The 25,332-nt window shown below is 39.6% G+C and overlaps 3 protein-coding genes across 5 annotated transcripts in view; 1 reads left to right on the forward strand and 2 right to left on the reverse strand.

Moving 5' to 3' along the window:
• Window positions 1-20,863, reverse strand: ZBTB6 (zinc finger and BTB domain containing 6). 2 transcript variants are annotated; one of them, XM_013058779.2, is made up of 2 exons: window positions 20,782-20,863; window positions 1-4,283 (listed from the first exon to the last, which is right to left on the reverse strand). In XM_013058779.2, exon 2 carries the CDS (start codon window positions 4,272-4,274, stop codon window positions 3,006-3,008), a length of 1,269 nt encoding a protein of 422 aa, XP_012914233.1. In that variant the 5' UTR covers window positions 4,275-4,283; window positions 20,782-20,863; the 3' UTR covers window positions 1-3,005. The 2 variants fall into 2 exon arrangements, with proteins under 2 accessions (XP_012914233.1, XP_004757423.1); XM_004757366.3 differs by lacking the exon at window positions 20,782-20,863 and adding an exon at window positions 5,653-6,067.
• On the reverse strand, window positions 6,761-20,877 carry ZBTB26 (zinc finger and BTB domain containing 26). Of its 2 annotated transcripts, none has more exons than XM_004757363.3 (2): window positions 20,782-20,877; window positions 6,761-11,152 (listed from the first exon to the last, which is right to left on the reverse strand). In XM_004757363.3, the coding sequence occupies exon 2, from the start codon at window positions 11,140-11,142 to the stop codon at window positions 9,817-9,819; it is 1,326 nt and encodes a 441-aa protein (XP_004757420.1). In that variant the 5' UTR covers window positions 11,143-11,152; window positions 20,782-20,877; the 3' UTR covers window positions 6,761-9,816. The 2 variants fall into 2 exon arrangements, with proteins under 2 accessions (XP_004757420.1, XP_004757421.1); XM_004757364.3 differs by having other exon boundaries at window positions 20,786-20,864.
• The window catches only part of LOC123392822 (serine/arginine repetitive matrix protein 2-like), a 9,330-nt gene continuing 4,500 nt past the window's right edge, over window positions 20,503-25,332 (forward strand). Inside the window, exons 1-2 of the mRNA XM_045082914.1 lie at window positions 20,503-21,194; window positions 21,769-21,890. Coding sequence (XP_044938849.1) covers window positions 20,503-21,194; window positions 21,769-21,890 — 814 coding nt within the window. The remainder of the gene's footprint in view (window positions 21,195-21,768; window positions 21,891-25,332) is intronic.

Consider the following 25,332-nt stretch of genomic DNA (forward strand, 5'->3'; position numbering starts at 1 on the left):
TCCATTCCCATCTCCAGTTTATTGTTTTTTTTTTTAAATGTAAACATATAGAATAGTTACATCCAACAAAAAAACAGCAAGAATTTTCTCTTATACCAAAGTAACAGTTAACTTTCCAAGACTCTTTATACATAAATGCAGTAAATGAAGAGACTGAACTCAAATATGTTGCATTTTGCCCCCAACATATCAGAAACACAAAAAGTGAATGTTTTAAATGAATAAATTCAACAATTTACTTTGCCATACCTGCATTTTTAAAAAGATTCCATTTTCCTGAAATTGTTTATATACATCATGCAAACAGACACTGTCCTAGGAATGTTCTGAGATCACTCTCTGCTACTGGACAGGAATAAATAAAAATAAATAACAACCATCACTTTCACAAAACATCCCTTCCCCCAAGCAAATATCTCAAAGTGCTTACAAAAAATATCACAAGAATCTTACAAGGCACACATAAAACTTAAACATATTTCAACCATAATTTTTTCCAAACATCAAGGATAGTAGATACCAATTCCTAAAAAAAACAGTTTATTACTATTCTTTTACCCTTCCCTCCCATCTCTAGCCCTCCCCCAGAAAATTTCATCCTAGAAAGCAAAAATAAGAAAAGTACTTCAAGCACAAACTATTTCTGAAAGGGAAATGTTTTCATAACTACAATCATGGCCAATCATAGATCAAATCGCAAAGAAATTTAAAAGCTGCACTATCATGTTCTCCGTTGAAGAAAAACAGTATTTACTTTAGAAAAATTCTGTCTCCAAAGTAGTACTCAAATAGCAACATTCATAAAGACACAAAACTCTCCTCTCTTGCTTTCCCCTCTTCTCTGTTCTTAGAAACTCAGGAAGATTTAAGTATAAAATCATAGATTTTTGGACCTGGAAATGATCTTTCAAGTTACCAAGTCCAAAGTTACTGTTTTACATATTAATTTAAGAAAAACTGGTAGAGAGGTGACCTGTCCAATGTCATTAACAAGTGACATGGCTGGGGGAGGGGGTTATGAAGTTGGTTTTCTTATCCAAGATGAGAGCTGGATTCTTTGAAGTGTCTCCAAGAGTTAAAATTCTACAGAGAATATATTTTTCACAAAAGTCTCACAAAAAGGATATTTAACATTTATAACAATCAACATGGGATCAATCACGAAATTCTTATAAATGGTACATAGTATATTACATTTTAAAATGTGGAAGGGCTTCAGAACCTAAGTATAGCAGAGATTCTACATAAAGCTGAGGTGAGTAGAGGAGAAATAGAACATCTTGAAAGTAAGATGCATCCAGTCAGGCTTCCTTAACTACTTTGTTCCTGCATTTAGAGAGTATGATTTGCCAGGCAATAGATTTTAATCTTTGCTTTGACAACAAAAAGTTTTGTGTTATTTGTACACAGGGATAGTAGAGAGCAATGGCTCATAACACAATCAGAATATTACGCTCACAAAAATAACCATACAGTCATGGTTTTGCTTTTGGCACATTTCTGGAAATACAGAATAAAACTCCAGGGATGATTAGGATTTTTACCAACATGTGGTAAATGAAAATTACATTAATATAAATGAAAAAAGTTAACAATTAAGAGAACACCAATAGCTAACCATATTTATTTAAACTGTTACTCTAGTGACAAGGTAATATATATTGCCAATTCAAAGTAAAAAAGGGAATCAACTGTTGATACACACGACATAAGTGAATCCAATGGCATTCTGTGTGGTGAAAAAAGTCATCTCACAAAGGTACATACTACAAGATCCCCTCATGTCATTCCAGAAAAGGAAAATAATAGCAATAGCAACTGTTACCAGGATTTAAAGATAGGTGGGGGAGTTGATTACAAAGGGGCATCAAAATGGAGTTTTTAGGGATGATGGAATGTTCTATATCCTGACTGCAGTGATGGTTGAACAAAATCTACATGTGTTAAAATTCATGAAAATGTAGACCAAAACCAAATGTGTTAGTTTATGTTAGCTAAAAAATTAAAAAATAAAATGAATTTAAGAGAGGAAACAGTAGAGTATCTTTGGTAAAGTTGCAATTTCTATAAGAAAATTTTCAGAGGGGCACCTGGGTGGCTCAGTGGATTAGGCCTCTGCCTTCTGCTCAGGTCATGATCTCAGGGTCCTGGGATCAAGTCCCACATTGGGCTCTCTGCTCAGAGGGGAGACTGCTTCCCCCCCCCCCCCGCCTACTTGTGATTTCTCTCTCTGTCAAATAAATAAATAAAATCTTTTAAAAAAGAAAAAGAAAATTTTCAGATCCTCATGCCAATGGTATAATTTTATTGGTCATAAAATTATTAAGTATAACTGCATGAAATAAAAACAAGAAACTTGGCCTTGATTAATCATTTCTAAAATATGTATACTAACAAATCATGGAAACATTATTTTAAGGAATTTTAGCCCATGTCCAAGGAAATTCTACTACTCCCAAGTGAATTTGAAGTGTGTTCCCTTACAGTTTAAAACAAGTACCTTGGTGTTTTGCTTCAGAATCCAACTAGTTTGTTTAAAAAATTTTTTTTTCACTAGTCCTTCAAAGAATTAATAATGGATTACAGCATGTTTTGAAGTCTATTTTCTCTTCCTATTAACCTAATTGATTAAAATTATTATGTGGTTGGGATTTTACATGTACATCATTTATCTAGAGAGTTCAAATCAGAATTTAGAAATACTGCTGGATTCTCTGTCACTAGAATCAGGAATATTTAAGAGTGAAACATTATTTCTCTAGATACACCACTGTGACTTACATATACTGTACAAGATAAGACAGCATCCCATTAGCTTTATCGTGTCTCCCACACTTTGGAACTGCTAGTAGAAGTTCAGAAAGAGTAACATGTGTAGGCAGACCAAAATTAAGACCCACAGATGGGGGGGCGGCGCAGGGGATGCAATATAACATATGCTGTGTTTCTGTGGAAAAACTTGCCTAACTATGATATAAGGCTTATATAGCAAGGTGTGGTTCTAATTACAGCAGATTTTGCCTTTTGAGATCATGCCTGGGTAGTTTTTCACCACTGCTTCTGCCATGCACAGAAGTTAAGTGCTTTTTGAGGGCAGATTTGTGCTTGAAATCCATGTCACAACAGTGGCATTTGTATGGGCGATCTCCACTGTGTATATTCAAGTGGTCCTGAAGTGTGCTTTTAGCAGTAAATGTCTTCAAGCACACAGTGCACTGAAAGGGCCGTATGCCCATGTGCCCTCGAATATGTCGGTTGAGATTTTTCTTCTGCGTAAATGTTTTCCCGCACTGTAGGCACAAGAAGAGCTTGTGCATCTTCAGGTGGCGCAGATAGTTTTCAACGTGAAGAAATCCTCGAGGACACCTGGGGCACTGGTGCCTCAGTGAATAAGCATCCTCCAGATTCTGAATCTCACTCACTGTACCATGATTTGCTTCAGTATTCTCACAAAATACGCTCTGATCTTGATTCCCAGGAACTTCTGCCACTCTGCTCTCAACCGTAGAATTGATCAGTGAATGCTGTGTTTCAGAGAAATACATGCTTGCTTTTGAAGAGGTACAAGGCTGTGAAAACTGCCCATTTTCTACACTGGCAGTACTAATAGATTCCACGTGGAGGATACAAATTTCATTATCTTTAAAACCAATGTCTACTGAAGATAGCTCTGGTGACTTCACTTCCTTTCTCTCTGATGTCAGCTCCACTGTAGACTGCAAAACATTGCTTTCCTCTTCTTTTACATGAAAATCTATGTTTATAGGACTATCCTCTGAAATTTCTATAATCTCACAGTCTTTATCTGAGTTTTCTTCTTCATTCTTAACATCCAGATCAGAGGATTGACACAGGTCAGTATGTTGATTATTTTTCATAGAAAGATCAATTTCCAGATACTTTGACAAAGCTTCTGTGCACTTTTCCACAATGTGAACCATCTGCAGGTAACTAGCAGCAGTCAAATATTTCAAAAGCTCTTTCCTTTTAACTTCAAGTGCTCCAGTATAGCAAGAGAGCAACAGTTTTCTGCCAACTTCTGCACTCTGCAGGATGGTGATTCTGACATGTTTTGACTGCGTGAGTAAAAACTGATCTCTCATGAAAGTGGAGCAAGCAGCTAAAATCACCTTGTGGCCCTGGAACTCGGTGTCATTTATATAAATGGACACATCACAAAATAAATTCTGTTGTCTCAAGAGATTCATTTTCTGCAAGACTACATCCCCTTGCTGTTCAAACTGGAAGTGCAGAACATCAGATTCAGCAGCCATGGTCACAATCTATGCAAAAAAAACAAAAAAACAAAAAAACACAAATGTTGATGCAAAGATAAGGAATGCTTTCCTACACTGTGATGGTAAAAAAGAAGAAAAAAATCCCAAACCTGAATTGGGTAAAAGAAGATTCAAATTCTAATCTAGGTGCAAAGAGTGAACTCCTATGCCACCATTGCAAAACTGAGAAAATGAAAACACATTTCTTTATGATCTCATGGCCCGTTCTTCGTAATTTTGTTACAGCACCTACTACACTGAGTTGTACTTAATGGTTTCTGTTTTTCTCCTTGGCTAAATTTTAGCCGTTTTGTGGTCCAAGACGCTGTTAATGTCCACTACTAAGGGGACTTAATGTAGTTTCTCACATTAGAAACCTGAATGTAATGTCCAAATTTCCTATACTGCATCACTACTGCAGGTCCTCCTTCTGTTCCCTTCGACCTTTGCAAGGTCTTCCAACAGGTCTCCTTTATACCACACTCTCCCATATTCCAACCTACCCTCCTGAGTGCCACCAGAACCAACACCTCTTAAAACTTTAAAAAAAAAAAAAAATTCTCTTTTCTACTTTCTTTTTTAAAGTCTTTTTATTTATTTCAAAGAGGGAGAGAGAGAGAGAGAGAGAGAGCTAGCAAGAGTGAACACGAGTGCGGGGAGGGGGCAGAGGAAGAGGGAGCAGCAGACCTCCTGCTGAGCAGGGAGCCCAATGTGGGACTCCATCCCAGGCCCTGGTATCATGAGCTGAAGACAGATGCTTAAGCAACTGAGTCACCCAGGCGTCCCTCTCTTGTATTTTAAATCCTCCATTGCTCTCCTCTACCTCCAGGACAGCCTACCCTTCTTAGCAAATACAAGATCCCTCATTATTTGGTCCTAGCCATCTTTAAGGCTTTATCTTTCCTCAGTATATTTTTTTCATCAAAGCTCCTTCGATATTGAGATTTTCACCAAAAGACCAAATACACGTCTGCACGTTTCCATTAAAACCCTCTTTCAGCCAGTAATTTGGCTCCTTTAAGACCCAAATCAATGAGGACTTCTGTGACTTCTCCTGTCTCCCCAACAGTGAGTTGCTCCCCGAGCACCACGAAAAGGTGCCTGCTTCATTTGAGTTTCTGCCAGGAGCACAGGGGCCGGCGCAGAGCACGCACAGCGGAGGGAACATCCGTTAAACTGATCGGGACCCGAGGTGGCCTGGAAGATCCTGCAGCTCGCCACACACAGGTCTTCCCGAGCTAAGCCTCCCAGGACCATAGGCCCTGTCCGCCAGGCGGTTGCAGCACCAGCGCAGCCTCCCTGCCCGCGCCTGGCTGCCTTCTTCCTCCTCCTCTTCCGGCTTCCCACCCTGCCGGGCTCCAACGCGCTCACTCACCGACTTAGAGAGCCAGAGCTCAGCTTCCCGCAGCAGCGGCGGCCCAGGCCGGAAGGTGGACTTCGCTTGGGAGGAAACACATCCGGTGTCAACTAGCTTTACTCCTCGCTGGGGTGGGCTGGGCGTCCCGGAAGGACATCCGCGGATATTCTCCCTTCCTCATCCCCCCACCCCCCTAGCCCCGCCGCCGCGCTCCTAGAATGGCGGAGAGGCACCCGTGTTCCGGCAAATCCCATCTCTCCTGCCCCAGTTTCGGCGAGCGGGCCTTTCCCTTCGTGAGTTCTCCCCAGTGGCCGTATCGCAGACGGGTTGTGAGGCTGAAGTACAGCGCGTCTATCGGAACACCCTGAATGGGATCGCTGGGAGGCCCTCGTGGTTGTCACGGGCCCCGTTCTCTCCTCTCTGGGCCATCTACAACTTAAAATGTGGCCGAGGAAAGGAGACCGCCATAAAAATCGACATTCGAGATTGCTTGTCTAATGACCATCAGGATCTGGCCCCTACCTCTGGATCTTCCCTCATCCATCGCGATGTCACAGTGACCCGACCCCCCTCCCCACACGCCAGTCCTAGGCAAACCCAGACCTTCTGTCTGCTCTTTGGGACTGTCTCTTCCCACGTGCCCTTTCTCTCCCCCCACTTATCCTTCAGAATCTCGTTCGTAAATCACGTCGTCCCTGAAGCCATTCTGAATTGCCCTTGAATTAGTGGACTCCCAGTTGGGAGCCTGTGAGCCCTTAGGGGCTGCCTTCATTATTATGATACCTGTACTGAAGTCTGTGACCCATCTGGGCGGAGGTATTTCAGATTTATGATCCTTGCATCCCCGAAGTCTAGCATGGAGTAGACATTAAGTATTTCCTAAATGAAGGAATGTCTGCACTAGTTCTTAAAAGGAGCAGCTCTACCCCCTCAGTTAACAGGTTCTGGAAGTAAGACCCTACTAACAATTTCTAGTTAACCAGATTTGCTTCAAAACCCATGCTCAGAGCGCTTGATTAATATGTGTTTTAAACAGTAGGAGTGAAGAAAGCATTCCTTATTCGAATTTAGGCGACTGAAAAGGAAAGCAGGAGGGATAGAGAAAAGAAACCACTGACACCAGAGATTTAATTGTCACACTTTTATTAAGGAAACTTCCCCATAATAAGTGAAGAGGTAGTTCATAGTATGTCTAACATACAACAGATTTAGAACAGCTATTCACCAGCTGAAATAAAATATTCTGGTTTGTTTGTTTAGGACAATATTTTAGAAGTGGTGACATTGGTCACCCTCCATTTATAGATCTTCTAATAAAGAAACTAAAACAAAACCACATCTGATTTACCTCAGAGCCACTTCAGTTTGGAGTTTGTCTTTAAAATTAAATAATAAATAAATAACGGTGACACACAGTAATTTTTTAAAAACCAAACTATGGTAAAGAGAGTTCTTTTTAGTTAGCCTAGGGATCCATAAAATACAAATGCAGAATGACTTAAGGTTTAAAAAATCTTCCTCCTCTATAAGAATATGACTAGTTTTGAAAATCATCTTCCCTTATAAAATGTATTTGATATCAGTTAACTTGACCACTTTGCAATACAATCTAAGAAACATGTATAAACAAAGGAGAAAAGTCAAGTCCCACCAAAATTAAGAAAATGTCTCACAGAAACAGAACACCTCTCCAGCCAAGAAATGGAGGAGACTGTAAATCACTTTAGTGGTTTGCAGCTGCAAAAGGTGGGAATTAAAATTTTTACTTATAAAAAACTATCAAGATGCTGATTTTAAGTAATCAAAGGAAGCAAGGCATTTTCTTTATTATTCCTAGTTTAAATCACCTTATCTAAGACCACACAAGACTGTTTGAGACCATAAGCTCTGTGATGGCAGAGACCGTTAGCGATCTTACCTTCATATCCTCAGTATCTAGCATAGTGCCTGGCAACAAATGTGCCCAATAAATGCTTTTCAACTACTGAATGAACCTAGAAATCATCTCCAACCAAAGAGACCAATCTTACTTGAACCCATGTCTTTTAGTCTTCAAACCAATAACAAAAAAGGGATATGAATGTAAGCAAAGAAAGCACTCCAACTTGAAATTTCCCTACGGTGAAATGATGTTCAGAAAAACATCGGCTAACATATTAATGTCTCATTGTTGCATAGACTTGGTACTCTTTGGCTGGATCATATAAAAATTAGAATGCTAGGTAGCATCATTAGACCATAAAAATGAGTGACCTTAGGCATAAGATACCTATTGGTCTTATCACTCAATTTTATTCTCATTTTAAGTGTTTTAACAAAAGGTTGAAATTGTAACTCAAATCAGATTCACATGTAAATGCATTAAATTATAACAACTTTAAGAATTCCCTGTGACTATTCAAGTTAAACTTCAGTTTTGGTTTATCTGTACATGCATTCTCATAGCTCAAAAATAAAAACAGAAAATCCTGATGGAAACTAAATAAACACTGCTTCCAGACAAAAATCAGTTTCACATTTTGATCCTTCTCACATTATTTTTACTTGTCCTTTCCCTCCTTGACCACCACCTACCAAGTCAGTCAATTTCTTGAGAAGAATGTAATATTGACTCTAACCCCCCCAAAACAAAAAACAAAAAAAACAACAAAAAAACCCCACATCCTTCCTGTGATGTTTTGTTTGCAAATTCCAGGCTGTCTCAAAAAGCCAACAGGGATTCCCAAAAGTGAAGCACAAACTGGGAGCTTTTTGCTAATATACTCTTGATCATGTACTGTATCTTTTTAAGCCAAGAGCTAGTGAGAAATAAGAAGACATTAGCTCATTCTTAGTCACTTCTCTACTTCGGCCAACCTTGGCCAGGCCACCTCTTTGAGCTTTGGATACCCCAACTTAAAAAAAAAGAGATGGAGTATACGATTTCATAAGATTCTCTAAGTACTCTAAGACTCCTATTACCTAAATCTAACTGATGAGCCAAAAGCTACTAAGATTCAAAATTTTATTTCTGAACTATAACATGTGCTTTAGGAAAAACACAGTTGTGTTTTTTGGGGAAAAAAAATTGCGCTTTTCCATATTGGAAGATCAATTTTGTAGTAGTAATCTATCAAACATGGCAAGGTGGGACTGTGTACCTTTATAGGAATATCTGAATGCAAAAACCTGATTGCTCCTCTGTGATCCACTTTTTTCATCCATTTTAGAAACTAGTGTACAGGAAGAAATGAGAATTCAGAAACTACACCAGATAAAACTGTGAAGGCCAAACTCCCCTTTCTGATGGCTAGCCCTCTAAAACAAAGTCCAGAGACGGACCCCCAAATAGCCTCTTTTTAGAGAGACCATTATACTTGAGCACATTTTAAGTGTGCCTGGAGCAATCCTGACTTCAAAAGCATCCACAAGTAAATTATACATTAATTATAAGCATTTGGCTTCTTTCTGGGAAGACCACCTATGTAAGTGCTATTATACAATTGTACTTCTGTCCTTTGTTAATTATGCTCCTCATGCTGATCCCTAACTACTGGTCTGTAGGTGTTGCTGAAAAGGCTGTACTCTGGTCTCTGTGAACCACTCAGTGACATGAAGTTGGGCCATAATACCGTTGAAGAGTACAGAACAACCCAAAACACTTCATAGCCAGTTGCAAGACAAGTACAAATAGTAGGAGGCAGATTCATTATCAGTAGGCAATTAACAGTAGGCAACCAGAAGTTCTATCACATATTCAGGCCAAGAGCAGTATCACCTTGTACCTCAGCCTATTTTTTTGGCCAAAGAAAAATACCACTCACTTCTCTTAGCATAGCATCTATTAGTGGACTGTAGGTGATGTTATTAACTTATCGGTACCTTCAGAATGTGCCCAGTGAAAAGCCTAAAATAGTGTCAGTCTAAGACAAAAGTCAATGTTAGGTAGACAAATGGAATACTCCTTGGGAAAGGAAAATAGGCAACACGGGATAAATAATTCAAAACACAAAATGGAAGAGGGCAAAAGGAAGGCAAGACCACTCCAAGTGGTAAGTTGCCTGGTCTGTTAGTGCTTTGACTCACCCCTACAACCCGCACAGAGGATTTGGAGAAGTCAGACTATCAAAATCACTCCTAAAAAGACTCGAGACTATTGCCACATTTTCAGTCCATTCTAAGTTGTGAGCATAAAGCCCCTAATCAATTCACACACGCACTGTCATTTCTCAAGTTCAGGACAGCTTGGGCCAGTTTACCTGCATCCAGGACCTGTGTTGCATCAGGCTGTGGCTGACACCCTTTAGAGTCTGTGACTGTTGTACATGCAAAAGAATCAAAATCCACTGTGAGGTCTTGCACATTTCTTTCATTGGCATTATCAAAGCTGTTTTTGCCATGCAGCTGTTTAAGATGTTTCCTCAAAACTGGCTTATGTGCAAAAACCATGTCACAATAGTTACACTTATGGGGCTTATCTCCACTGTGAAGGTTAAGATGATCCTGTAAGGAACACTTCTGAGAAAAGGTTTTCCCACAGATCTTACACTGGAAAGGTTTAATGCCGGCATGCACACGCATGTGTCGATGAAGGTTGCCTTTCTGAGTAAAAGTCTTGCCGCAGAGTAGACACATAAAGAGTTTGTGCATTTTTAAATGGTTGGCGTAGTTCTCCAGGTGACGAAACACCCTGGTACACTTTGGACACTGGTGATGCCACTGTAGGCCTTTGTCTACACCTCGAATATTAGGCCCAAAGACATCTTTTGAGGCCATGATGATATTATCACTGCCTGCGTAAGAAAGGGCATAATTGTGGAGATGGTTTTGTTCTATTTCACTTACTCTGTTTTCCACAGTTGAATTTATCAGGGAATGCTGGGGCTCTGATGAATGTAAAGCAGTGGGTTCAGAAGAAATAAACTGGTTCTGATCTTTTTTACTTCTAACCTCGGATACATCCCCAATAGATTCTACCTTAACAATCTGAATATCACTGTCCTCCATATCCATACTGTCTTCAGATGGATGAACACAAGGTGAATCCTGCTTTGGGGAGCCTCTGGCATCTCCCTGCTGTTCTTTTGACTGGGGAGAAGCACTCTGCGGTTCACATCCCTCTTTACTATCCATTGGTTGTTTTGGCTTTATAAACTTCCACAAGGCCTGCGTGCACCGCTCTACAATGTGGCTCATCTGAAGAAAACTTGCCGCAGTCAAGTAATTGACCAGTTCCATCTCAGGGAATTCCAGCACACCACTATAACAGGATAAGAGCAATTGTCTCCCCACTTCGGAACTCTGCAATATGGAGATTTTCACCTCTCTGGAATCATTCAGTAAAAACTGGTCTCTTAGGAAGGGGGAACCTGCAGCAAACACAATTTTATGCCCCTGTACCTCAATATCATCTATGAGAACTGTAACATCACAAAATTTATTCTCTTCTCTTAATTTGTTCATTTTTTGTAACATTGAATCTCCATAATTTTCAAACTTGAAGTGAAGGAGATCTGATCTTTCAGACATTTTGGCAGACCTAAAGAACAGAAATGTAAAAAGGATGAATTTAAGAAAATTCAAACAATTAAGAAACCTGGATTTTTCCTTCCAAAAACAAATCTGTGTTGACATATCTCTGTGTATGTATCCAAATGAAATTTTCCTTGAAAGAGGAAGCTAGTGTGACAGCTTTCAAAGGCTGTGAAAAATTATTCCATATCAAGTATCAATTGCACCTAAGGAGTAGACTTGTATCACTGTAAATAGTTTGGCATCCATTCAACTTCTTAAGATACTTAATACAAGAATAGTGCTTGCTCTAAAAGCATTTTTTCCACTCCTCAAATGAGAATTCTATAGGGTTTCAAAAACGTACTAAAAACATCCCAACAAGTAGCAAAGTAACTTTTTTTTTTTTGCATGATACCGTCCGTAAACCTGCTTCTTCAAAGGCAAAAAAGAAGAATCTCCCTTTGCTTTCTACTTTAAAGAACTGTAGTGACCTTGCTTGCCCCATTCCTGGGTAAACACTCTTCTATTTAAAATGATGTGCATTTATTTATACAAGCATTTCTGCAATAAACAGAAAGTAACAGACTTAAAGGGACAATGTTTAGACAGTGTCAAAGGAACAAGTCTTTATCCTGTGCATTTTGGACAAATCTAAACTCTCAAGCAGCATTTCTTGATATAGAAAGTAAATTAAATATTTTATATAGAAAAACCAGATGAGCCACTTGGTAGGAATCTGAGCAGGAATAAAGTCAATCAAATTAATAGCTTATAGATTCTGTTTTTTTCTTCTTTACTCCTCTTTATCCATCATTACTCATCAACTGGACTACTAGAACAGGATCATAAATGCTTCTTGGGTTCCAGCTTCTATTTCCTCTAATACAACTTCTACACCACATGTTAACTTTCAAAAACACTGGATCTGACTAGATCCAACCCTGCCTAAAATCCTTCTGTGACTTCATCCAGTTGTCTCCTGGATGAAGACTAACCTTGGAGTATAAACTGATGAAGTAAACCTAATAATAATTAATTAAGGTAAATAATAATAATTAAGGTAAACATTGGGATAACTATTCAGCCACGGATAAGGTGTCTGCCAAACTCTTTGCCTATCTGTCCCTTATATAGCAATTCCTCTGGAGAAAGTTTCTATGTTCTGATTCTATACTCCCTAAATGATTTTCTGATAAATTGGCTTCCCATGTTTCTCTCCAAAGGGAAGGATGAAATGGCTATGTGAACATGTAAAATGTAAAATGTCCACCAGTCATTGTAAAAATAATAAACTGACATTCTGTTTATACACCAGTCTCATGTGAGTGACATCAGTAGGTATATCAGCTCTAGCCTTGAAAAACAGCTCTACAAATTTAGTGCATCAAAAAATTCACCTTGAACTTTGTGCATTCATCAACTCCATAGTTGAGAGTCACAAGAGATAATCAGCTGTAATTGATCTAATATAGATCCTGAAGATTAATCTTTATAATCTTATCTTCTATAACAGTGGCTTACCAAGGCTCATAGAACCCAGCTCCTGAAGCAAAGTCCAGGTCCTACAGTGCTCAGTGCCTGGTGCATGACAGCACTCTATTGACTCCAGGCCTTAGCTCAGTTATTTTCTTTCTTTCTTTCTTTCTCCCTCCCCTCCTATCCTCTCCCCTGTCCCCCTTCCTCCCTCTCTTTCTTTCTCTCTTTCTTCGTTTTAATATTTTATTTATTGGGGGAGGAGAGATCACAGAGGGGGAAGGAGAAGCAGACTGGCCGCTGAGTGGAGTGCCCGATGTAGGGCTTGATCCCAGGACCCTGAGATCATGCATGACCTGAGTCAAAGGCGGACTCAACCAAATGAGCCACCCAAGCACCCCAGCACAGTTACTTCTTTAGTTTAAAATACTACTCCTAGTCATTTCTGACTGACTTTCTTTTCCTTCCTTCCTTCCAAGTAATCTCCACACCAAATGCAGGGTTCATACTCGTGACCCCAAGAGCAAGAGTGGGATACTCTCAACTGAGCCAGTCAGGTGCCCCATCACTCCTTTATTTCTTGAGATGCCCCTACCTAATGTCTTAGACTGGAACAGTTGTCTCTACTGGACCCATAGTATAGCACCTTTACAATAACATTCAGAATACTTTATTAAGTACTTGTTCCTTCTCCTCCAAACTGCAAGCTTCATGACATTAGAGGGAAACATCATCTCACTCAATGAGGCTGATGCTGGAAACCTGCATCTTCTACGGCAAAACACTTCCCTTTTGCTTCAAATTCTACTTACTGCAGCCACATTACCGGCCAGGACCCTCTTCTGTTCAAACTGCTGTATCTTCCCCTAAACTAATATTGTACTAAACACACAGGAGGTGCTCAGTTTGTGTTTACTGGACCTATAGAATTTGACAGTGGAAGGAAGAAAGAACTGCTGTTGAAAATCTGTAAAAGCATTACAAGTCTGAGGCCCTGAGAGCCTAGAAAGGAATGAAAATGGGAATGCCGAGTAAGGAAAAATAATAAAATATTTTGAAGAACTTGGTAATTGACTAGATACAGAAAATGAGAGGAAAAAAAAAAAAAGGAATGTATAAAGATTCCAAACTTAAGAGTTCAGCTGAATGAAACTGGTGAAATGTAGGAAGGAGAACTGGCATGGTTTATTAACAAAAACAGACATGCAGAAATTATAAAGCTTTTCCTTTGTATGGCATTCTGAATGCACGGGTAATGAATTATCACAATAAAGATGAGAAAGGAAGGACATACAGAAGCAAATGCTGTATGAAAGAAAAGATGGTGAATATCAAATAAAAAGGAAAAATCTAGGAGATACAAGAAACATATTAATAAAGAAAGCAGCAAAATTATATAATCACTGGTTAGTTTGAGCAATTACAGTGGCCTCATACATTCATTCTGGCAACAGCGAATGCCCGAATTTATAACCGTAAGTTATAAAATTGCCTGTGCTTCAAGTGGCCAACAAAAGGGGCATTCTTTTTTTAGAGTTTAGCTTGTCCTGAGTCTACTCTCAGGTCAGTATTTTCTGACACACACCCAACAATGATCATTAATGCCTTCCATCTATAGGATGATAATACTCAGAGTGCGTTAGATAACTATTCTCAAGGGTAATTGTTCCTTGGAGCTTCAAAGATGAGGAGCTGGAGTACTTCTATCAGTCTCAAGAAACTTAACAGCAGGAGCAGCCCAATAGGTATGTACCCCAGGAAAGTGCTTGCTTTGATTTCTCTGATACAGTCCAAGAATATGAGGAAAATTTGTTCTGTTTAAGAAGTTTTGCCTAGTATGTGTCAGTATACTGCCTTTGATAAACTCTTATTTCTGGACCACACAGTTTATCCCTTTAATTGATTCCTGCCACTAGTTTCTCTTTTCAATACAATATTAGTTGAGGGCAAGGACCAAGTGTTACTTTATACACAACTCATTCAACAAAACCAGCAGAATAATTAACTCTTTAATGTCCCCTGTAAAATTATTATTGTGCTATGGTAGAGAGGCCCTTCATTATCACCATATTCTCTTTTGAGTCTTCTGGGAGAAAATTCCTTTCTAGCGTTTGTTACCAAAATAGATTTGACAGTGTAAACCCAAATTTTATTTATTTATTTATTTATTTTTATAGAGAATCTTTTTTTTTTTTTTAAAGATCTTATTTATTTATCAGAGAGAGAGAGAGGGAGAGAGCGAGCGAGCACAGGCAGACAGAATGGCAGGCAGAGGGAGAAGCAGGCTCCCTGCCGAGCAAGGAGCCCGATGTGGGACTCGATCCCCGGACGCTGGGATCATGACCCGAGCTGAAGGCAGCTGCTTAACCAACTGAGCCACCCAGGCGTCCCTAAACCCAAATTTTAAACAATTTTTTTTTTTTACTTTAAAAAAAATGTCAAAATGAAAAGGAATGATTGTGTTTCTTATAAACCGGTTTAATGAAAGAAAAAGGATAGCTAATCTTTACTGAATCCTTGCTATGTCCAAGGTAAAGTGCTAAGTGCTTTACCTAAATTGACCCACCTAATCCTCAAAATCTCTAGGAGGTAGGTATTATTAGCATCCCATATTGCATATGAGGAAGCCCAATCTTGGAGGATATAAGTAACTTACTCAACTTATGAGAGGTGGAAAATATTAAGTGTTAGAGCTGGAACTTGGGCCCAAGCTACCTGATGCTAAAGTCCATGTATGAAACAACAAGACTAGCTGAAGTTCTACCTCATGAATAATGTTAACTATGTAACTGTTCAGACCTCCCTCCTCATATCCATTCAGCTGTACATTTAATGATTTTTATACTTTTCTGTATTGAGTTACGCTTCAACAAAAGGTTTATGTTTCAAAACAGAGTAGGATATAAGGCCAAATTTGTGTCAAGTCTAGAGGACTTCAACAGTAAGCCTTTTATGTAATAGTCATATTCTTTTTTTTTCTTTTAAATATTTTATTTATTTATTTGACACACAGCGAGAGATCACAAGCAGGCAGAAAGGCAGGCAGAGAGAGGGAAGCAGGCTCCCCGCTGAGCAGAGAGCCCAATACGGGTTCCATCCCAGGACCCTGGGATCATGACCTGAACCGAAGGCAGAGGCTTAACCCACTGAGCCACCCAGGAGCCCCTGTACTAGTCGTATTCTTGATTGCAATTATTCCCTTATCTTTGTTTTACATTTCTCACCTATTTTCACTTTGTTATTTTTCAATCTTTTGTGTATTTATATTTGTATACTAAGTCTGAATACCATTTGCAAATAACCATAATTCTAAGTACAGTAGCAGTTATTCATAAGTTTCATAAAAATCACTCACATAATTCTAGATTATAAAAGAGCTTTGAGTAACTGAAAGGAAAGAACTTAATCAGGTAGAATAGAGACTTGGTCCCACATTCTGTTGATCCCTCAGAATGACTTCCAATTCTCTCTCTTTATTCCGTCTGTCTTTGCCATGGTTCAAGCCCTTATCATCTATTGCCTAGATGACTACAATTAAAGCTGAATAGTGCTGAGTTTCTTTCAGCAACTTTTTTTTTTAAAAGATTTTATTTATTTGAGAGAGAGTGAGAGTGAGCATGAGCAAGGGGATGAAAGGGTTCTTATATACATTCTTTGATTTCATACTTTTTTTAAAAAAGATTTTATTTATTTGAGAGAGAGAGCAGAGCAAGAGAGAGAGAGAGAGAGAGGACATGAATGGGGGTGAAGGACCAGAGGGAGGAGAAGCTGACTTGGGACTCGACCCCTGGACACTGGGATTGTGATCTGAGCTGGCAAACTCCCAACTGAGCCACCCAGGTGCCCTGATTTCACACTTGTATCTTTTCCCTTTATTATTATTATTATTATTAAAAGATTTTATTTATTTATTTGACAGAGAGAAATCACAAGTAGATGGAGAGGCAGGCAGAGAGAGAGAGGGAAGCGGGCTCTCTGCTCAGCAGAGATGCTGAGATCTCAGAGATGCGGGACTCGATCCCAGGACCCTGAGATCATGACCTGAGCCGAAGGAAGCGGCTTAACCCACTGAGCCACCCAGGCGCCCCTATTTTTTATTTTTTTAAATATTTTATTTATTTATTTGACAAAGAGAGATCACAAGTAGGCAGAGAGGCAGGCAGAAAGAGAGGGAGAAGCAGGCTCTCCACTGAGCGGGGAGCCCAACAGGGGGCTCCATCCCAGGACTCTGGGATCATGACCTGAGCTGAAGACAGAAATTTAAAGGAGTGAGCCACCCAGGTGCCCCTATTAGCAAGCTGTGAATGACCTATTTATCAAACATTGGTGTAATAGGAATATTTTCACTTAAGACCCCTTTCTCTTTGTTATATTTATACAGTTCTTTCATAATTATCTCCGTAACAAATGTGCCAACTAATCTGAAAATTCCCCTCGTTCAAACAGGAGTAACCAAAAAGGATCAGTGGATGTTCTAAGTTGGACAATGTTTACTGCTCTGCTACAGGTAGTGAGAAAATATCAAAGTTTCTTATTCAAATACCTCTAAATATATGGAAAAATTTTCTATTCCACATAATAAACTCCCAAAGCTATTTGTCAGTCTTATTTTGTCATCTTCCTCATAGAAATAACCTTATCTTTCAACTTAGCACTCATAATACCTGGAAATGTTTGTTTCTCACTAACACCATACTCCATTTCTCAAAAAGGTTGTATTACATCACAATCTTTCTCTCTACAAACTTCAATCTCTTTCTTCATTTGGGTAACTTTCATGACACTACATTGTCCAAGTTATCAAACTTTTGTTTTATTACTTTTAACTGTAAGTCTAAAGTTCTCTTTCCCAACCATCTTCCACTTACTACTGAAAAAGTTTAGTACTTTTTGATTCTCCTTCCTTCCACTTGAAAAATAATACTTCTATATGCCTAGCCCCAGAAAATATAAGCTATGTTTCTTACACATAAACTCTACATGTTGTTTGGCAACTTTTTTTTTCATTTATTATTTCGACAGCTATATATGTTGAATATAGATCTAGTTCATTCTTTCAAACTGTTGTAGAGAAATGGTCAAGTTGCTTAACTACTGGCCTCAGCTTTCCATCATTCTTTTGCTTGTTTGCTCTTCAAGGATCCAATAAATTGTGTAAAGGTAAGTATATCCTTCAAAGCTTAGTCCTTGATTTTTTGCTGTTTTTTTCAAGGCTTACTCCTCCGAAAGCCCAACTGGTTTCTCAATGTTTTGTTTACATTCTCTATTAAAAAAAAAAAAATCCCTAAATCCCCATCCTTATGGCCAACCTTAACCAAACTTAACTTTACCTCAGGTTACTCAACAGTACCTGCCCTAGGCTACTATTCTATCACTTGAGATGTGTGACACCTAAACAACTTGACCATCCAAAACTCAGTAAGTAAAAAATAAAAATTAATGGAGAATGGCTCTGAGAACAGTGGACATGAAGGCAAGGATACCTGTAGTACACTATTACTCTCACAGATCAAGATCGAAATAATGAGGGCTTGAATACTGACAACAATCATATGGATACAGAGAGGAAAACAGATTTGAGAGATATTTCAAAGGACTTGGTGACCAAGGTGGGGTTAAGAAAGGACAGTTTAAGATGACTCCAAGACCTCTGATTTGAATGACTAGATTAATTTGACACAGTGTCACTCATTAGCTAAGGAATACTGGAGGGGATGATCATCTGTCTGGTCTTAAAGTGATGAGCCGGAGAATCTTACGTGACAAGATGGGGAAGATTCATTAGCTAGCTGGATAGAGACTGAATTTAAAGAGACTTGATTAAAGATAGTAAGTGATAGATGAAAGCATGGGATAAATTGACCTAATTGTGAAAGGAACTGACCTAAAGTGGCATTGATTGGAAGAGGATATAAGACAGAGGGAAATAAAAAGCAAATATGTAATATAAATATACACCCATTACTTACCTTCTCAATTAGGATCTCTTTCCAAGCCTTCCATTTTTTAATCAATGAACCTATCTTTTCTTAAAATTTTCCCACTCCTTTCACTACCATATTCAGTCACTGCTTAATGCAGTGGATAAAACTATGGATTCTGGAGCTATACTTCCTAGAAGGAAAATATTGCTCAACCACTTACTAGCTGTGTGACCCTGGGGCAAGTTACTTAACCCCTTCTGTGCTTCATTTTTCCCATCTGTCAAATAGTAATACTTCATAGTGTTGCTATGGAAAATTAAAAATTAAATTATTGTTTAAAAGAGCTTAGAACAGTATCTGGAATGTGCTTGATAAGCATTTGTTAGGTGAAGAAACAAATAAAGCCTGCCAATTTTCTTTGTGAAACACTTCACATGTATATATAGCCTTTTCTCATTCTCATTTAACACCAAACTAGTTGAGGTCTCCATTATTTCATAAATTACACCTCATCACTCTACTAGACTTGCTTTTTAAAAGGTCTCTAAAGATCTCTCTCTCTCTCTTTTTTTTAAAGTAATCTCTATGCCCAACATGGGGCTTGAACTCATGATCCCAAGATCAAAAGTTGCAAGCTCTACTGACTGAGCCAGCCAGGTGCGCCACTAATGATGTCTTACTACAGAAACGCAGTCTTCCCCCCCATCCCTCAATCCCGAAATGCTCTGCACAAATTGTCCCATTGGACCCTTCCCCAAATTCCCTTCTCTTGATTCTGGGTCTTCTTGGTTGCTGGAACCCTATACTTTTATACATAATCCCCTACCTCTGTTTTTGCTATCCCACCAATTAATTCCTCTTTTTGCTTCATAAATGCATTCCCCCCAAAATATTCCCATCTTTCTCAATACTTCCTTCCTGATGCCAAATATTACCACAGCTTCCACTTACCTCTAGCCACAACACTGAGGTTAAGCTGCAGATTTGCATTTCCAACTCTATAGTGGACAGTTTTATGTGGCTATTCCATTATACCTTTAATTCAACATGTCAAAAAAATATTTTTTGTAATTTACTTGTAATCTTGTAATTTACTTGTAAACTTGTAATCTACAAGTTTATGGTTTTATTGCTGATATTAGCATCAACATTCTCCAAATGCCAAAGGCCAAAAACCTAGGAAGCAGCTTTGTTACATCTTTCTCCCCCAGCATTCAATTTATTATGGAGTTATCATACCATTCACTTGAGCATACTTCCCTTCTTTCCAGTAACACTGTCATAACTCCATTTCAGGCTTCCTTAACTAGGCTAATTTCATTACTCCTTCAAAAGAATTTCCAGGAAGAGTACCTAGACATTAATTGAAGAGTCCGTATCAGCTTAGAGACATTTCTTTTCTATAAGCTGACTTCTAGAACATTGCTTTCTACATTGCAAATCTGACTATGTATGTCTCCCACTTAAAACTCTTTTAAAACTACCCAACTCCTTTAGGATTAAACCTTTCACTATCTGGACCTCAGCCTACTTTGCCAGATACTATCTCCTCCTACACACAAGAGCCCCCTACTTCCTCCTCTTCACTCCTCAGTCATTCCTACAAAGCTTTGCGAACTGTTCCTTCTGCCTGAAGAGCTCTTCTCCACTTTATCCTCTGCAAGAAGTGTAATTCAGACGTCACCTTTCTTCAGCCTTCCCTGCAACTGCCCGTTGGGTAGTTCACACATACATGCCTGATACAGAAATCGCAGGAGCAACTATTTGTTTATACCTGGCTCCCAAACTTGACCCTGGAATACTGAAAGGGTATCTTAAGAAGCCACAGTACCTAGCATAGCGCCAGGAATAGGAAAGATGCTGTGGACCGGCCAATCTGGGGGAAACCCCGGCAAAAGGGTAACCTAAGTCAGCACGCATAGTGAATCCAGCGGGTTGGCACCGAGGCCTTGCCAGGGCCTCCTGCACTTCCTACAAGATGCCAGAATCAGGCGTCCAAGCCAACCACTGGGCTCTCAGCTGGAGTCCCAGGAGGAGGTCCCTGGGGCACAGTTATGCGCCCCATTCCAGACGCCGGGAAGAAAAAGGGGCGGGGCACAGCGTGGGCCGGGCCAAGGCTTCCTTAAGTCCCACCGGGCCTAGGCCAGCTCCTCGCCCCCATCCCAGAGCAGGTCCCGGCCAATCCAGGGCCCCAAGGGGGCTCCCTCTTGAGCGACCCCGTACCCCTGCCCGGCGCTCCGGCCGCCTCCGCACTTACAGACCCGGGGGAAGGCCACCGTCTGGATCCGGCACCGCCAGGAGCTCCGGCCCCTCGGGGCTCCGGGAAGGGGGAGGGGCAGGGAACCCGAGCCAAAGGGGGACCCAACGGAACCGGAAGGGCAGCCCTCGCCGGACAAAACAACTTCCAGGTCCCTTGGTCCTCTCCACCAATCGGAAGAGTCGGAGGGTGACGGAGCCCGGAGAGGGACCCTGCGCGCGGAGGGAAGGGAGCAGAGTATCCGAGAGTGGTGTTGCGAGAGTCTCGCCGTTGACCCGGAGCTGTGGCGGTTGTTTCGCGTCCCGGGCTCAGGCCCTGCGCGCTTCGCCGCTTTGGAGCCGCTCTTCTAGAGCTGGGCCTCCGCCGCCTGCTGCGGGCGTGGGCTTGAAGGGCACCTCCGCACTTAAGCCTTGGTAAGCCCCTCCCGCCTAGGGATGTGGACTCGCGAAGCTGGGGCCCTGAAGGCAAAAGGTGGTGGACTCCTCCTAGCTTTTGGAAGTTGCTGTTTCCCAGAGAGCTCTCTCATCCCGGTGGCTTCTGTCACTTGCACCGTGCTGACCATTCAGAAATCACTCACGCCATCCGGAACTGGTCTCTTGAGCTCCAGGGCGGCTGCCCAGAAGACATCTCCAGTTGGTTGTCCCAATCTTAATGTACCTTAATTATCTCAAGTTCGTTTGCATTCCTGCTTCTTATGGCCTGTAGTCCTTGTATTGGTAAACGGCATCATCCGCGCAGTCCTGCCAACCAGAAAACTTTATCATCATTCTGGAGTCCTTTCCTTCTCCTTGCCAATTCAGTAGCTCCCTGGGCTCTCCTTTTTTTTCTTTTTTTTAAACCCCCCTTGGGGAGAGGGGTATTATGGTGGTATAACAAAGTATTTATAATTTTAATCATTTCTAAATGTAAAGTTCGGTGACATTAAGTACATTCGCACTGTTGTGTAATAGTCACCACAGCTGTACCCAACTTCATATTCTTTTGTAGGTGGATATCGTTTTTCCAGCACCGGTTCTTGAAGACTGTTCTTTACCCTTTGAATGGTCTTGACACCTTTGACCATATATGTGACGGTTTATTGCTCTCTGTCCTCTCACCTTTGAGGAAGCGTGAGTTCTTCAACTTCATGCTTTTTCAAGATTGTTTTGACCCTTTGAAGCTCCATATAAATTTGAGGATGACCTTTTACATTTCAGAGAAAAAGGATGTTGTAATTTTGATCTTGTGTTGAATCTGTAGATCACTTTGGGATGGCATTGCTGCTTTAACAAGTTTAAGTGTGACTTCCTGTGAATGCAGAACGTCTTTCCATGCATTGAGGTGTTTATTAATTTCAGCAATGTTTTCAGGCTCTCAGGGTATTTAATTCTTTTTGATAATATTGTAAATGGAATTGTTTCTTCATTTCCTTTTCATAGTTTTCATTGTTTAATTGTAGAAACACCAGGATTTTGTGTGTTGGTGTTACACCCAGCAACATTAACTGAATTTTTGTTTTTGCTTCAGTAGCTTTTTTGTGGGTTCTTTGAGATTTTCTCTCCATATAATCATGTTGTCTGTTAATAGAGATAGTCTTACCTCTTCCTCTTCACAATTTGCTTTTTATTTCTTTCTTGTCTAATAATCTTGGCTAGAATTTCGAGTACAGTGTTTAATAGCAGCAGTGAAAGGCGACATCTTTGACTTGTTCCTGATCTTAGAGGGGTACCTAAATTATTGAGTATGGTGTTCAGTGTGGGTTTTTAACAAATACCTTTATCATGTTGAGGAATTTTCCCTCTAAAATTAGTTTTATGAGGTTTTATTATGAAAAGCATTATAGTTTGTGCAGAAAAGTCTGCATCCATTGAGATGATTGCGTGTTTTTCTTCTCTTTTTTCATTTATGTGATATATTGCATTGATTGATTTTATGTTGAACCACCCTGCATTCCTGTGATAAATCCCACTTGGACATGGAGAATAATCCTTTTAATATGTTGTTGGATTTGATTATCTTAAATGTTGAGGATTTTAGCATCTATATTCACAGGAGATACCAGTCTATAACTTACTTACGGTTGACTTTATCTGGCTTTAGTATCAGGATAATGAGGATCTCATAGAATGAGTTAAGAATATTTCCTCTCTAATTTTTTTGGAAGAATTTGAGGAGGATTTGTGTTATTCATTTAATGTTTAGTACATTTCGGGGCACCGGGGTGGCTCAGTGGATTAAGCAGCTGCCTTTGACTCAGGTCATGATCTCAGGGTCCTGGCATAGAGAACCACGCTAGACTCCCTGCTCTGAGGGGTGTCAGCATCTCCCTCTTCCTCTGCCTCTCCTCCTGCTCATGCTCTCTCTGTCTCTTTCTCTCTCAAATAAGTAAATAAATCTTTAATAAATAAATAAATGTTTGGTACATTTCACTGGTGGTCATCTGGGACAGGACTGTTTTTTTTTTTTTTTCGGGAGTTTTTGATTACTCACTTAATCTCTTGTTATGTGTATGCTGAGATTTTCTATTTCTTCTGAATCAGTTTAAATAGCTGGTGTGTTTCAAGGAATTTGTTTTCTTTTCTAGGTTACTTAATTTGTTGGCTTACAGTTGTTCACAGCATTGTTTTATAATCCTTTTATTTCTAGAATGTTAGAAGTGATATCCACTTTCTGATTTTAGTTGTTTTCATAAAGATCTGTTGCTTTTTGTTGTTTTTTTTTAAAGAAACAGGTTTTGGTTTCATTGATTTTTCTCTTTTTTGTTCTCTAGTTTATTTCCACTCTCATCTGTTTTCTTTCTTTCCCTCTGCTAGCTTTAATTTTTCTTGTTTTAAGGTATAAAGTTAGGGTATTATTTTTGAGATCTTTCTTCTTTTTTAATGTAGCCATTTTCTTTCTTTTTTTTTTTTTAAGATTTTATTTATTTGACAGACAGAGATCACAAGTAGACTGAGAGGCAGGCAGAGAGAGAGAGAGAGAGAGAGAGAGAGAAAGCAGGCTCCCTGCTGAGCAGAGAGGCTGATGCGGGACTCGATCCCAGGACCCTGAGATCATGACCTGAGTCGAAGGCAGCGGCTTAACCCACTGAGCCACCCAGGTGCCCCTAATGTAGCCATTTTTAATTATAAATTTCCCTCTAATCAGTGCCTTCATTGCATCCTATCAGTTTTGGTATGTTGTGTCATCATTTTCATTTGTTTCTAATATATGGTCTAATTCCCTTTTGCTTTCTTCTTTAACCTATTGGTTGTTTAAAAGCATGTTATGTAATTTACATTTATTTATGTTACTGATTTCTGACTTCATTCCATTATGGTTGGAGAAGATACATTGTCTGATACCTATCCTTTAAAATCTATTGAGGCTTGTTTTGTGGCCTAATTATATGGTCTGTCCAGGAGAATATTCCATGTGAATGTAAAAAGAATGTGTATTCTGCTATTGTTGGGTGGACTTTTCTGTACGTATCTGTTAGGCTTAGTTGGTTTCGCATGATCTTCAAGTTTTCTGGTCATTTTTTCTTCATATATTTTGATTTTTCCAAAGTTCATGTAACTGTGATCATACTAGGAGTACTTCGCCTTCCATGTCTGGCTTCTTTCACTTAACATCATCCCTTAGAGATCCATCTGTGTGGTCAGATGTATCAGGAGACTGTTCCTGTCAGTTGTTGAAGGGTACTGCTACAGTGCATTTATCCATGCAACTTCTATCTGGTTGTTCTATTCATGATTGAAAGTGGAGTACTGAAGTTTCCAACTGTTATTGTAGAACTTTTTATTCTTTCCTTTAATTCTGGTCATTTTTTCTTCATATATTTTGAGGGTCTCTTACCAGGTATATTGATGTTTATAATTTTTTTTAAGATTTTTTGTTTGACAGAGAGACAGTGAAAGAGGGAATACAAGCAAGGGAAGCAGGAGAGGGAGAAGCAGGCTTCCCACCAAGCAGGAAGCCCAAGATGGGGCTCGATCCCAAGACGATGTGGGCTTAATCCCAGGACGCTGGGACCATGACTTGAGCCAAAGGCAGACGCTTAATGACTGAGCCACCCAGGCACCACAATGTTTATAATCTTTATATGATCTTGCTTCATTGAACCTTTTATTAATAAATAGTGTCCTTCTTTGTCTCTTGTAACCAGTTTTTTGGATTTACAGTCTATTTTGTATGACATTAGTATAATCACCCACTCTCTAAGATTATTATTTATATGGAACTTTAAAAAAATATATTTTTTAAAGTAAGCTCTTGGCCCAACACGGGAATCAAACTTAACAACCCTGAGATAAAGAGTTGCATGCTATACTGACTAACGCCAGCAGGAGCCCCTGCAATAGCTTTTTAAAAATTCTTTCACTTTAAACCTATTTGTATCTTTGGGTCTAAAGTGAGTCTTTTCTACGGATGTTGGAACTTTTCTTTTTTTTTTTTAATCCATTCTGCTCATATCTTTGATTGAAGAGTTTACACCATTTACATTTTAAGTAATTACTGCTGAGGATGGGTTTATTTCTGCCATTTTGCTATTTCTTTTCTATAGGCCTTTGTGCCTTTCATTTCTTTTATAAC

This window comes from Mustela putorius, unplaced genomic scaffold (genome assembly GCF_011764305.1).
Source record: "Mustela putorius furo isolate JIRA1106 unplaced genomic scaffold, ASM1176430v1.1 tig00000596_pilon_pilon_pilon, whole genome shotgun sequence".
Classification (NCBI taxonomy): Eukaryota; Metazoa; Chordata; class Mammalia; order Carnivora; family Mustelidae; genus Mustela; species Mustela putorius.

Excerpts from the sequence above, each read along its gene's own strand:
- ZBTB6 (XM_013058779.2), bottom strand. The coding sequence starts at position 4,274 with ATGGCTGCTGAATCTGATGTTCTGCACTTCCAGTTTGAACAGCAAGGG.
- ZBTB26 (XM_004757363.3), bottom strand. The coding sequence starts at position 11,142 with ATGTCTGAAAGATCAGATCTCCTTCACTTCAAGTTTGAAAATTATGGA.